The sequence below is a fragment of the Strongylocentrotus purpuratus genome, unplaced genomic scaffold, assembly GCF_000002235.5.
Source record: "Strongylocentrotus purpuratus isolate Spur 01 unplaced genomic scaffold, Spur_5.0 spur5_scaffold_6, whole genome shotgun sequence".
Classification (NCBI taxonomy): domain Eukaryota; kingdom Metazoa; phylum Echinodermata; class Echinoidea; order Camarodonta; family Strongylocentrotidae; genus Strongylocentrotus; species Strongylocentrotus purpuratus.
Genome location: NW_022145612.1, coordinates 29011567 through 29026242, shown reverse-complemented (window position 1 = coordinate 29026242; position 14676 = coordinate 29011567). Strand labels below are relative to the sequence as shown.

The window sequence follows — 14676 nt, the reverse complement described above, 5'->3', positions numbered from 1 at the left end:
GATCAGTGCAGGTGCATTGCAGCTCGTACTCCGATCCGTTACCCTGGTTTGGGGTAAACTACTAAATTCCGAATTCCGGTACCGTATAGTCTATAGTACGTTTAACGCTCGCGGACATGATTCCAGTTGGTGAGCTGAGCTGAGCAAGCTAAAACTGCTGGTGTTCTGCAGAAAGATTTGTTCACCTGATTCAACTGTAACTTTCATCAAATCTCTGATCAGAAGGCACCGGTTCTGAATCGAATAATGGTAAATAAGGGTCGTATTATAATTAGGTCTAAACACGTTAGATTAGTTAACTCGTTATAGACTACAGGACTTGCACTGTAGCTGTAGCAGGCAGGAATTAACACACACACCAGCAATTAACAATGTCAGAATGTAGTGGTCAATGCTAAGATGCGTAGAAGTAGGGGATCTTCTTCTTCTTAGTTGATCAGATCCCTTCACTATTTTGGAGATTCCTGAAGTCCAAATGAAGTAAATGTGTAAATCCAACCAGCTACTTAGTCTTAGGAGATTTGGATGGCATTGGAACGAAAGGCATCAATTTTGTATAGAAAAAAGAGCGATATAAGCCATTCATGGATGAAACTGAAAGGGTAACGGAGTAGAAGGGGTAAATTGCTGTAGGTCATCATCATCATACAGGTTTAAACAGATGGGATAATCCATGAGGCATTCCTTGACTTTGCTGATGGAATCCTGACGGAGCTGAGATGGTCCACCAGGTTGGAACAGACTCCAACAAAGTGCTCCACTGTCTCATCGTCGGTTTTACAAAGGGGGCATGTAGAGACGCTATTGTGTCAAGTAGGTGGATGTGAGTAATTGGGCTATCACTTAAAGGGCTCTTCGGATTGGAGGGGAGGATGGCAGGATGATTGGGCAGGCCAGCGCCAGGCCTTGGCAAATCAGTTTAGAGCCGAGAAGCGAATCTATTAACGTTCTCATTAAATTGTTCAAATAAAAAATACTTTTGCAAATTGCTATCAATCAAACAGACGAAAATGGTTCTAGTCTTCCACAGCCTGGATTCTGCAGAAAACACACAAATATTTTTGATTGGCTAGCTATTTTGTGACAAGCAAAAATTGAGGGAGTATGTAACAACAAAAACAATTTTTTTTTTTTGGGGGGGGGGGGGGGCGGGGGGTGTCTTTACCTTAACCTGTATCCACCGCACCAACTTGGGTTTAGTTTAGATAGGTCCTACTCTAGACAGCAATAACCATCTGATTTGGGTCATTTCTTTAATAAAACTGACATTTGTTGTCATTCCCCAATACAGATGGCAACCCAGAGATCTTGTACCGTGGGGGTAAATTAGAGCCACAGCGTAACAGCTTTTCGTTACCGACATTTCTCCCCCGATTTTCTTTATTTAGATCTAATTTCCTGATTTCTAAATCAGATGTAAATTAGGTCGGTCTATATATCTCCTAATTACAGTTTTCAAAATTTGCTAACCTATTATAGAATATGAAATTTTCGGACTTACTTATATGAATTATCCAATTTGTTCCTCAGAACCGCGAAGCACTTACGTTCATGCATTCGAAATATTACCCGGCGGCCGATATATTTCCGGGTCCACCTACCAAAACATAGCCAATGGCCAATCAGAGCACTCGTTTCGTGGGAGTTCGTTGGTCAAGCCGGGCCGACTCGTATGTAGCTACGGTAGCTATTGGACGTTCGAAAAGAAAAAATTAATATTCATCAACTAAAACCAAGACGGATAATGTTGACGAGACTTTCTCGGATTAATCATTAATTTAGAATCTAAATGAGCAAGCTATCGTAAGTCAAATAAGCTATATATATGTTATTTTTAATTAAACTCTAATTATTGTCATATTGCAGCATGTGTGAGGATGTAAAGAGTGAAAATCTCGTAGCATATCTCATTCATCGCGGTCCTGCCGAACCGAACCATTGGTTCCGTACAGTCCCGATAGGACAATCTTCAGTCTCTATAATCGGAGGTCTAGTGGAGCCAGACGTAGTCTCAGTGGAACAACCGACGATTAGAGAGACTGAAGTTTTCGGTCTAGTCCTACTCCTGCCATTGATATGCATTTAAACTGCTAGTCTTAACTGGCTCAGACGGATCCTGGTTGGAAACTGAGTCCCCACAAGTAAAAAAATCATATATATCCGATTGATGAATTGATACACGTCTGTAGAAAAAAGCAATTACACCAAATTTATGAATTGAGAGTGATGGAGACAAGATACATGTAAGGCACTCATGTCATTTTGCACTAGGCATGATTCTTTTCATCTCACACAAGTTACATTATGTGTGTAGAGTGTTAGAGTCTATGGCTGAGTTGGAATTAAGAGGAACCAATGGGTGTGACGGGATGAAGCATGCCTGGTGGTTGTGCGAAAGTACATGTACACTAGGGTAGGCCTATACTGTATTTGAACAATTTATTTTTTAACATTTAAAACATCTGTACATTTAGGATCTACAATTTATTTTTTCTCTCTGTCTCTCTCCCTTGTGCTTCACATGTTACCCATAAAAATTTGTGCTTCACATGTAAAATACAAAAGTCTGGAAGTATATCTTGTCTCATACACAGTATCGTATTTTGATTTTACTCTTTTTTAGAGTTTTTTTTTTATTGGAGTTATTTACAGCTTGATGTTACTGGTTTTAGAAAATGCAATTGTCTGGATATGATAAAATTTATATTTCTTATTTTCAATTTATGATTATTAGTAGACGGGCAGGTCCAAATAGCTTGGACCTGCCCAGACTAAATTAACCCTGATGTTCATGTTTGAATACATTTCTCAATACCTTTGTAACATCTTGAGTCAGTAAATACCATTAGGCCAAACAAAACAAATCTTTTGGTTGTCCTCGATTGCTTCTCTGGAGTAGGGGCGGGCGGGCAGATTTTTTTTTTTTTTTTAACTTCATGTTTTGTGTGTCTTTTTTTTTTATATGATTTTTTTCCCCCCATATTTTTAATTTTTTTTTTTAAATAATTTTGTTTCCATACAAATAAATAAATCATTGGGATGTCAATCATTTAAACAAACAAAGTCTATAGAACACTTTAATATGGTAAAAGACTAGTTTAATGTACAATGAATATCAAGACCAACACAGAAAATATTTTTGGCTTTGAAATACAGCACCTTTTAAATCTCCATTGTACTACTTATAGCTACTTGCGCCATCTAAGTAGCAGACAATGCCTAATCGGTGACCATTAGTCCCCCATGATCCACTTTATCTTATGTTAACTAGGAGCTGATTTGATGAGATAACCACCTGTCCAGTGACCTTGCAGGGTGGTCTAATCTCTCCTGTAAACTAGTACAGATGGGCTTTAAAATAAGTTTAAGAATGCTCAGAACCCGATTTGAATGAACGGCATTTTGACATAGAAAAATAAAAATGGCAAGTTTAATAAATACCTAGATTGCTCCACCAAAACAAAATTAAATTTTTTTTAAAAAATGAATAAAAAAAAAAAAATTAAAAATATGAGCGGCCCGAAAATGACGAGCGGGCGGTCGAGGACAACCGAATGATGTTTTTTTTGGGCCTTACCATAAAATGGGGTACTTTGATAATAATCCTGTTTTATATTTCATTTTGCCTAGGATATTGCTTCTTCTTCTTTTGTCAATTCTCGCTACCCTAAATAGGTACGAAAATCTCGAAATTCGCGAGACGAGGTAATTTTCACTCTCTCGGGTCGTCACTACAACTTCCGGTATAGAGTCCCATCCCAAGTCACGGCCTTCATCCACCCCCATTTTTCAGGGTTCTTACGCTTGGAATCATGAGCCCAGCACTGTGCAGCCTCACAAAAGAAAACCATCGTCACTGATGTCAAAAGACGCAAAAAACAACGAATGAAATGTTCAAATAAACGTTGAAATATTTGCAAAAAAAAACAAGACCGAGCAGACGACATATTCGGTGCATACACGTTGTGTGGCGACGGCGTTTTACGTTTGCGCTATCGCGCCGCCTGCACAGGAAGCTGTAATGTCGAAAAGCTATCCCATAATGCAATGCGCGTTTTCAGGATTTTCCCCGGATCTCGGCAGAATCGCTATTTGGGGTAGCGAGAATTGTTTTGGGGTTCTTTATTATTCCAATGTGTTTGGCTTGCTTTTGCTTTCAAGTATATTAATTATGACAGAGCACCACACTAACTTTCTTGGGCAGGGATCCAGATTGAGCATTTAAAGTTTGTATGCATGGGGATCAAGCATTAAATTTATGAGCCAATATACATGTACACCCAAGTACCTGTTTCACAAAGCCTATTTAAATGACAAATGACAAAAATCAGTGACAAATCTGCTGATAACCAATCAGAAGCAAGGATTTCAATAGCTTATAATAACAAAAACTGTCATTTGTCAGTTATCACTGATAACAGGTTCAAGGCCTCTACATGTAGTGCCAAACCCTAATTTAAACAGAGATCGTACATTGCATTTTGTTTTATACTTATGGACCTGTTCAATACTTATGGAACCTTTTTTAAAGGTAATAACAAAGTTTTGGGAAATTTTGAAAATTGGGTGGATAGTGAATCTTTACAATTTTGATATATTTGGATGCCCCTGTGGATGTATTATAAGCACTAAAAAAATTAGCCCTAAAACACCTCTGTTTTCGAGAAAACATGAATATATAAATTCACCGGTGCTCCTGGTAAATTTTGATAAATTTCAAATAGCGCCTATGGCCGTGCAATGGTAGCTGCGACCATGCAAATCTCAGAATATGTAGTTGTGATATGTAATTTCCAAACGGGATTAGCTAATCGGTCGATTTTAGTCAAGAAACATTTTTCATAGCTAAATTAATATCTTGACCTTGAGAGGGAGCTTTACAACATAAAGAGTTTATTATTTATAATTTCATAACTTTAGACTTGATTTCAACCGCGACAACGATCAATGAATATTGTAGGAACGCATATGCTTCCAAGATGTTAATTTGAATCAAATTCATGACCCCATACCAAAACTTTGCAATACCTTTAAGATTTTCATTTCATCTGTGGAGGCCCAAAGTAGTTCTTAACATTCTGTGGTTAGTAATTTTAACAGAGGATATAGTTCAAATGATTTCTAAAATTTGCCTAAATATCAAACAAGTTCTATGAATACCCCTAGATCATTGAATATTTGATACATACATATATAGCTATTTTCCAAAATTAAATTCAAGAACAATTATTTGTCACTGACTTGTAGGCAGGGGAACTTGGATTGAATGATCACCATCACACTACTGTTGTGAACTACATGCGCTTTGGTAGCTACAAACGGACTCAGAACCTGCGCAGTGTGGAGGTCTGCTTTCAAGATTTGAAAGATAGCAGGTGAGTAAGAGGCTTGTATGCAGCATGTAATGAAAATCTTGAAAGTTTATCTCTCTCTCTCTCTCTCTCTGTGCCTCCCCCTTCTCTCTCTCTCTCTCTCCCCCCCCCCCCCCCCCCCCCTCCCCCCTCTCTCTCTCTCTCTCCCCCCCCCCTCTGTCTGTCTGTCTCTCTCTCTCTCTCTCTCTCTCTCTCTCCCTCCCCCTCCATCTCTCTCTCTCCCCCTCCCCCTCCGTCTCTCTCTCTCTCTCTCTCTCTCTCTCTCTCTGTCTCTCCCTCGCTCCCCACCCTTCCTCCTTGTCTCCTCTTTTTTTCCATGCTTCCTCTGTCTCTTTGCACCCCCCCCCCCCCTTTCCCCCCCCCCCCCCCCCCCCCCTCTCTCTCTCTCTCTTTCTCTCTCTCTTGATCTTGATCTTTCTTTGTCTATATTTCCCCTACATATACCTTGTATTTTTGTTTCTGTTACGTCATGTCTTACATGAAAGAGAATGTTTTGTTCTGGTAATGGAGAGGATTCTGGTGATGGGCCTCCGTTCAAAACTTTGGTGACATATGGAAGAACTTCCAGGTATCTGAATTTAAAATTAAAGATAAATGTTTTCATGGACTTAGGTCCAAAGTTTTTCTTGCCTCTGGTTAAATTCACATATGAATTCAATGTGTCTGTTTCACTGTGTATATTGGTTATGTGTATCTTCCTAACATTTCTTCACAAACTTGTGTGGAGGTACGTAGATGTGGCTTAGCTTGGCGAAAAGTTCAAAGATCCCAACTAAAAGATATTTGCTTAAAAGTTGGGCTCATTAATGCAAAACTTTTTTTTTTGGGGGGGGGGTATTCTTTTTTTCTTTTTTTCTCTTTGGTTACCAGAAGTCAACTTGACATTTAACTGCCTGTTATATAGGAAGATTTTTTTAATAGTAGTTTAATCTAACCCAAGAATCACAGAAAGCAAGAACTCTCCGACCATACAACCCCTGTATTGTCTTTCTCTAAACTCTGATTACCCCCTATGTGATCTGGTCCGATACAGGCTTACTGATGACACCTTCACGGTGGATGAGGTGACCGACATGCTGGATGGATTAGAGGCGGTGGTACGCGGTGAAGTGGAATCGGAGCTTATCAACACCTCTCACACCAACGTCTTGCTCCTGAGGCAACTCTTCCAGCAGGCAGAAAAATGGCATCTCAAGCTTCAGGCAGACATCTCAGAGCTAGAGAACAGGTAACCTCTCTTGCTGGAATGCTCCCCAGGGAGTAGAGATTGTGCACACAGTGTGTGCGGACAAGTATTGAATCCAATGACTGGGGTATTATATCTTTAAAGCGCTGAGAGACATTGGTATTAAGTGCTATATAAAAGCGGAATATTATTATTGTTATTATCTTTTTGTGATTATTCTTTCATATAGTTAACAACTAAATTATTCATATCCCTTTTAAATCTAATGTAATTTTGTGTTTTTTCCGTAACTCAAGAAGGAAACGTAGACTGGTTGAATTAGGAATTTTGTTGAATACTTTTAGATGTGATGTAAGCTTTAATATGTCACATTCTCAAGAAACTAAATCAGGACAAATCAATTTTCACATACTCGAACAAGATTATAGACCTATTTCTTTCTTTTTCTTTTTGTTGTTGACAATATATTAAATTGTTCAATTCTTTATAAATATAAAAAGACTTGCATGTTTCCATGAACCTAACATGTATGACAATAACACTTTGTCATCCAAAGTAAATGTTGTTTTCAGTATGAATGTGGCAGTAGGGGATTGACATTAAGTATATTGCATTCACCCCCATACCCCCCCCCCCCCCCACTCCACCAAAAAAAGTACAAGGACTTTATTTGGTTGGCGATTTCATGGTGGAGAAATATTCATTTTCATTCCTTTCTTTTTCGATCGTAGGGAGCTCATAGAGATGATTGCCAAGTTTGAGGAGAGTAACTTTTCTGGATCTGCGGTAAGTAACACACAAACTTCATAGACATATACAGAATTATATTCCTGACTTGGTACATGGTAGTAGGTGTGATGTATTCATGTAACTCCATATCAATGTATGTAATAGCGCCACCTACCGGTATATTTCAATGTAAGATAAAGTCAAGTGATGAGCCTACAGAGGCATTCTGAAAACCCCTTGAATAAAGATCACTCTTAATTAGCACATCTATTGAGTCACACTTGTGTCTGTATGTCTCTGAACCAGAACTTCACAGTAGGATTCCTCCAAAAGACCACAGAGTTCCTCTATCTCTGAAGTTGATATGAAGTAATTGGAAAAATCCTAGGCCCTAGAATGTCTTGTAGTAATTATCTCTTGAAAAAATATTTGCATTCATTTCTCTTTGACTGTTTACCTTCTCTTTTTTTCCCTTTTTTTCAATTAATATGTCTCCAAAAAGTCAGTGTGTAACCAACTCTGTACATATGTCTCTGATTTTCTTGTTATACATCTTATTTGCCATTTGATAGGCGACCTCAAAGCCGACCTTTGAACTCAAGAGGCTGGATCCTATGGAAGCAGGGGGCGTTCAGCTCCTTCAAAATGAAATTGAGAGGCTGAATGAAGAAAATAACAAGCTGAAAGACAGACTGAAACAAGTGGAGTCACAGGTGAGATAAATAGTATACACTCAAACCTGCCTTAGTGACCACCTGTCTACCAAGGCCACATTTGTTGTTTCCCTTGAAAATGGTTTCTCATTGAATCATGTACTAAAGGAACCTGTCTACAAAGACCACTTTTTGTGTTTCTCTTGGGTGGTTGCTATAGACAGGTTTGACTGAACTATGTAAATAGAGAAAGGGTACCGGTAATGATTTATGGAGTGTTGCATCCTTAATAGTCATGCCATGCACCTTGCATTTATTTATGGAGGTATCACAATTTGTTTGCTTGTTTTGGTATTCTACAGATCTATTTTACAAATTTTCATTCATTTACAGATTTCATATGAAAGGATAATTTTGACAGTGATGTAAACCACTTCCTTTGTCATGTAGTTGTCCAATGCTTCATGCATACATACATATTTGCTTGTAGTGAACATTATGCATATTATGTAGATTAGGTTCTCTCCCCCTCTCTCTCTCTTCCTCTTTAGCATTTTACTTGACACAATAGAAATGCTACAATAATTCATGACCTCTTCTACCTTCAAGAGCTGCATTTCATTGTTTGTTCAATGTTTGTGCGCTTGTAAAATGGCGAATGGCCAGAATGCTCCCTATGGAGTGGAGAATGGGCATACATTGTGAGAGGGTAAGCCTGAATCTGAAGACCGGGGTAATAATATATCTGTAAAACGTTGTATTGTATCGATGTATTGGGCGCTATATAAAAGCGGAATATTATTATTATTATTTTTGTTGTTGTTTTTCCTAGGCCACAGGAGCTCTACAGGACAGAAGTAAACTAGAATCAGATTTGAGACGAACTCAGGATGAGCTGGGGAGTGAACGCAATAAGCAACCTATAGTCTCTGCTGACTTGGGTGACGTGGAGGGCAAAATGAGTGCTCTTAAATCTCAAATGGAGCAGGTACATGGATAGGCCTGCTGCTGCTGATGATGGTGATGGTGGTGGTGATGATGATGGTGGTGATGATGATGGTGGTGGTGATGATGATGGTGGTGATGATGATGGTGGTGGGGATGATGGTGGTGGTGATGATGATGATGGTGAAGATGATGGTGGTGGTGATGATGACAATGGTGGTGATGGTGATGATGATGATGATGATAAGATAATATAAATGAAGATGACGATGATGGTGAAGATAATGATGGTAATGGTGATGATGATGATGGTGATGATGATGATGATGATGATGGTGATAATGATGATGATGATGATGATGATGGTGATAGGGAATGGTGATGGTGGTGATGATGATGATGGTGATAGGGAATGGTGATGGTGGTGATGATGATAATAATAAGATATTATAATGAAGATGATGATGATGGTGATAGGTATGATGGTGATGACGATGATGATAATAATGATATAGATGATGATAATGATGAATATGGCGATTGTGATGGTGATGATGATATGAATGATGGTGAAAGGTTGGTTATGGTGGTAATGATGAAAATGATAATGATGATGATGATAATAATTAAGATACACTGTAATATAAACGATGATGATGAAGATGGTGATGATAGATTAGGATGTAGGAAGCTTGTTTGGTCTAATTGTGGAGATCGCCATGTTGATGAGTATAATTCCTGCTGTATTAAATATTTTGGCAGCATGAACTCAAGATTGATTCATGTCAACGACCCCCTCCCCCCCCCAAAAAAAAAAAACAACAACAACAAACAAACAAACAAACAAATGAAAAATTAATGGATGATTAAAACATTGAATAAGTAGATGAGTGATAAATAAATAAATGAATAGAATCATTAAAAAACTGTTATAGATATTTTTTCAAAAATACTTTTAATGGTCGTAAAATAGTATGGAATCAGTTTCCTCTGAGGTATTCAATTTCTGTGATATGTGACGATAATAAATTTAAACAAAAAAGTATTTTAATTTTTCACATATTTTCACAATAGATTATAGACAATAGTTGTGATAATCGGCTTTTTTTTTCTTAAATGTGTTGTACAGAATATGAAGCTGACCACCGAAAGAGCAGATACAATGGAAGGAGACCTTATTTCTTCCAAGCACAGATTATTGGAGGTTCAAGAACAGCTGGAAATGAAAGAAAAGGTAAGATAATGTCTGCTCAGAGCGAGAAGGATGCTATCTCATACACTCTCACACAGAGTTAACGCCCTCTTTTGCTCTTAACAGACGATAGAATTGTTTACATTTAGGGAAAGCTTTCACTTTGATATACTGGAGCTCGGATATACTTTTGTTAGTGGGATTTTAGGAGCATTGATTTATTGATCAAGAAAGAAACATGAAATACAGGCCTCTTTTCCTGGATATCTTTGATTGGTAGAGTGTATATTGCACAGGAAATTCTCAAAGTGAAATTTACTCAAGCAGGTGGTAGTAATGGCTTAGTAATTTGTAAATTATGAGAAATTTGAAATGTACTAGAAATCGATGGGGAGTTAGTTCTCAGCTAATATGTTTAAGAAGAAATGTGTAAATTACACGGAATCAGTACATACATATCCATGATCACTATTCCTTGGTGGTTGAAAATTGGAACCTCCATTTCATAGGGAATATTGCTTCCAAGGTTTTTTCTATATCGGGGTGCTCCGTTCTGTGTATTGAATACACCTCTAGCACATCAAGCTACAATTCCTTTAAACTCGAGTTACATTCGTTTTGTAGAAAACTTGATGCAGATGTGTATTCCAAGTAGAAGTGAATCAACTGTCCCTCAAATGTTCACTTTATTATTACAGTACTTACTGTCGATCGTCATGATTATATGAATCAGGCCTGATAAACCTGATTTTAATCGGTTTCCCGATTATTATTTTTTTTCTTCCTGATTTTATCCTGATTTTCCCAATTTTTCCCTTATCTTCTCTATTCTTCCCTATTTTTCCCTATTATTTCCCAATTTTTCTTACTTGTTAGATGCCCTTTTCCCCGAATCCTCTTCTTTTTTTGGTACTCAAAGGGGGCGTGGTTGAGGGAAAAAAAAAGGAAAAACCGATTTATTTTTTTCGTTAGTGCTCACTATCACCCCTGATGAATGTTAGGCTTCCTGAACTGGAAACAAGTTACTCAGATCCCCTGACTCATTCTGACTTATTGATATTCATCAGTCCGCCATTGGGTCGATAGCTTTGATTGTCAGGCTTCCTGGGAGAAGTTTGAATTGTTGTAAATTAATTTGTTGGCTTACACCCATAAGTATTCTGTTTTCTAACCCTTTCTCTACCCAGTCTCCTAGCAATGCATTTTATTTGACACTCCTGTGAAAAAGTTTAACATTCTGCTCTTAGTTCTTGCCAGTTATCATTGCGAATTTCGTCATTTAAGTAAAATCTAATTTCTCTCTTCTTCAGTTTAAAGGGCAATTCAACCCTTGTAATAAGTTGATTTGTATGAAAGCAGAAAAATAACAGAAACAGAATGGCAAAAGTTTGAAATGAATCAGACCAAAAGTAAGGTAGTCATGAATGTTTGAAATATGAGATCACTAAGTCTATGGGACTCTCAAATTGGTATTTCGGTCAGTGGATTGTGACATAGGAATAACTCTCCCACTTGCCGTGTACACAAATATCAATCATTTCTGTTTTTCTTGTAAGTTCCTTCTCCGTTGGGGCACAAATATATTATAATTGGCATGTTAGTTTTGGTCCTCTAAAAAGAATAGACCCTGAGAAATGAACTTTTGACAATTTAGATTTAGTCATGTTATATGTTGGAACAGAAGGAAAGCCCTGCAACTCATCACATGGACATTACCGATTCAGCCAACTTATATCTAGTTTTAAAGTATACTTATATTTAGTAAGATTGAATTGAAACTTTCATCTGTTTGCTTCTCTGATTCTTCTGCTTTCTTTTAGAGTAGTTATCTATTTAAGTTAGATTTCCCTTTAGAGGTACTATGTCCCCATTTGCAGGCCCCAAAAATGAAAAGGTTAAATTCCAACGGCATTTGAAAGATAATACTAATTTAGAACTTCCCTACAAAAAAAGGGGGGCTTGAAGATGTCTTTAAGTGGGAAAATAAAGACTATAAATTGTCGAATCAACTTAGAGCTATAAAGCCAGTAAGTAATAGTCTGATTTTCAGACCATTGTACCGAATGGTCATACGTTTTATGCTGCGCAAAGATTCAATCAGTTTAATTTTGGCCATTACAAGAAGTGGGTTATTGATGTAGACAAATGCTCATGTAACCTTTACAGCTCATTTTATGTATGTTATTATCATAGAAGAAAAAAGCCAGTCACTCAATAGTGTCTAACAGTGAAGTCTAGCAAGTAAACAGGTTTCCTTGCATAATTTGAATATTAGGACGCTGCTAACGTTTAGATTTCACAGATTCCTGCAAAGTTCCATAGAAATAGAAGTTGGCTGCAAAAGGGACATAGTACCTTTAAAGGGATCCAGTAACTTTGTCTCAGATTCTGAAACAAAATCCTGGATTTAGCTCATGCTGCAATGATAATTTAAACTTTTAGGTCAGTCAGGAACCCCATGACTTTTACAAGCCGATCGCCTGTCTGATTATCAAGATATTTATGATTGGAAATCGAAACCAAATTTTGAATTTGTCAAACGGTTTTCATAACACTCCAGTCTATTGGGGAAAACGAGTATGGTAAAACCGGTCACTCAAAGATTTTTACTTTTTTGAGGCACTTCTTGAGCATTTTGAAGCTCAATTTTTGGGGGACTTCACTATAACACCATATCACAGACACTGATAACACGTAGGGCCGTGCATCTCAGATTTAACATTGTTAAACGATGCCTTTAATGTCTCTTCTCACATTTCTTTGCAGTCCATTTTTTAACCTTTTTATTTTCTTTCCTTCAAATTGTTCTCGATCCATTCTGCAGGAGTTGGAGAAGAAGTTCAGCCAGACTGGAGCATACAAAAATCTCAAGTCTATGCTGTCTAAGAAGAACGACCAGATCAAGGACCTTCGTGGAAGGTTGAAGAAATTTGAAGGAGATGATTAGAACTCATACCGAGCTGATATTTTTACACCAAATCTACTACTGGGAGGGACATGGGGGGTGTTTCACAAATATTCTAGGTTAAACTTATCTCTAAGTTGGACTTAACAGTTATGGAAAGCCATTAGCTTCTCTGAGAATATTTTGTAAAAGTTATTTTAAAAGGCATAAAATATTGATTCAAATCATTCATATTTTCTATCATCAAGGAAGTTTCATGTTTTCGATTTGGAATTTATGAAGAGTCTAAAATACTTGAATTGTTGCTTTTTAATAGATTTTTATTTTAAGGCTACAAATGGCTCTCCATGATTTTTAAGTCCAACTTAGAGTTAAGTTCAACTTAGGATCTTTGTGAAACACCCCCATGGTTATAGTTGTTTTGCTAGAAGTGATCTTGAAACAGTGATATCAGTTTCAGGGCATTGGTTTTGTCTGGAGATACACTGAGGGCTAGAGTTTATTTTGTGACTCCCTAAATTTGCAGTCATTATTTGTTTTATATACTGCAGCCTCCATGCAAAAGTTTGATGAAAATATTAGGAGTAATCTGACCATCAAAATGTATTATGTACAAAAATATAGTTACAGGTCAAACAGTTTGCCTGTGCGCATGCCTTATTGTTCATATTCAACTTTATGCCTATTTAAAGTATTCTTGGTTTTGTTGTACATGCTGTAAAGGCCATTGCCAAAAATCTTCTGTCTGCAGTTTCCAGCAATCAGAGTTGCAGTATATAATAGCAATTGTTTATTTTGTCTGTTTAGGGTATGATGTATTGGGTCCATGTTTTCATTGTTATTGTGTGTAAAAGAAGATAGGTAAAATTCATCTGTTAATTACTAGCAAGCTGACACTAACACCTCATTTCCCCATTTGTGTGTTGATTATGTCAGAAAACTACTTTCTGGTAATGAATAAGGATAGAGTTCCTTCAGAGTTTTAGTTATCTGTTATCTTGCTTGTCCTGTATTTTATATACTTTCAAAGTACTATGGTCAAACTTCACATTTACGGTAATCATTCATATACTTGGTGTAAACAAAAAAATATTTGGTATTTTCAATAAAAAATTGCTCAAAATTCCAACTCATTAAACTGAACTTCAAACAACAAAATCTTTTTTAACAGTTCTTAACATTGGGCATTTAACAATATTGATTAGCTTTTCTTTCTTCTTTTATTCTTCACAAGCTCTTTGTGAAGACCTAAATCACTGCTGTTCAGTGTCTAGCCTTAATAAGTAGGATAATGGGGGTATTATGATTAAGAAACTAGTTGCAATTAAATCAGTCTTACTGCAGTGACTTAGATATTGATATTAGCTTATTTTTAATATTTCATGTGTTCATGTGTAACATGTTGGTGTTTGTATAGTTTTAGTGTCCCATTTTGGGTCATTACCAAACAGAGATATTGGGACGAGAATCGCTGTTATAATTTGATTCATCTTTACGTTAATTTCAATAAACTTCAGTAAACTGAAAAACAGGTTTAAAAGGTAATTATTGAAATTATTATTAATGAGATTTATGTGTAATAGTATCGAGTGATACATTTCCTTCGTCCACCAGACTCACCTTGATGTAAAATTTGATTCCTTAATAGTATACTGTAGGACAATATACCTGTATTCAATGCTAATCCAGCTTTG

The 14676-nt window shown here is 37.0% G+C and overlaps 1 protein-coding gene across 1 annotated transcript; it reads left to right on the top strand.

Annotated features, from left to right (window-relative positions):
• Positions 1-47: 47 nt before the first annotated feature.
• Positions 48-13830, top strand: LOC753088 (leucine zipper transcription factor-like protein 1). Its single transcript, XM_030972647.1, has 9 exons — positions 48-249; positions 5248-5375; positions 6406-6600; positions 7290-7344; positions 7860-8000; positions 8773-8928; positions 10015-10119; positions 12902-13078; positions 13437-13830. Exons 1-8 carry the CDS (start codon positions 247-249, stop codon positions 13022-13024), a joined length of 906 nt encoding a protein of 301 aa, XP_030828507.1. The 5' UTR covers positions 48-246; the 3' UTR covers positions 13025-13078; positions 13437-13830.
• Positions 13831-14676: the final 846 nt, after the last annotated feature.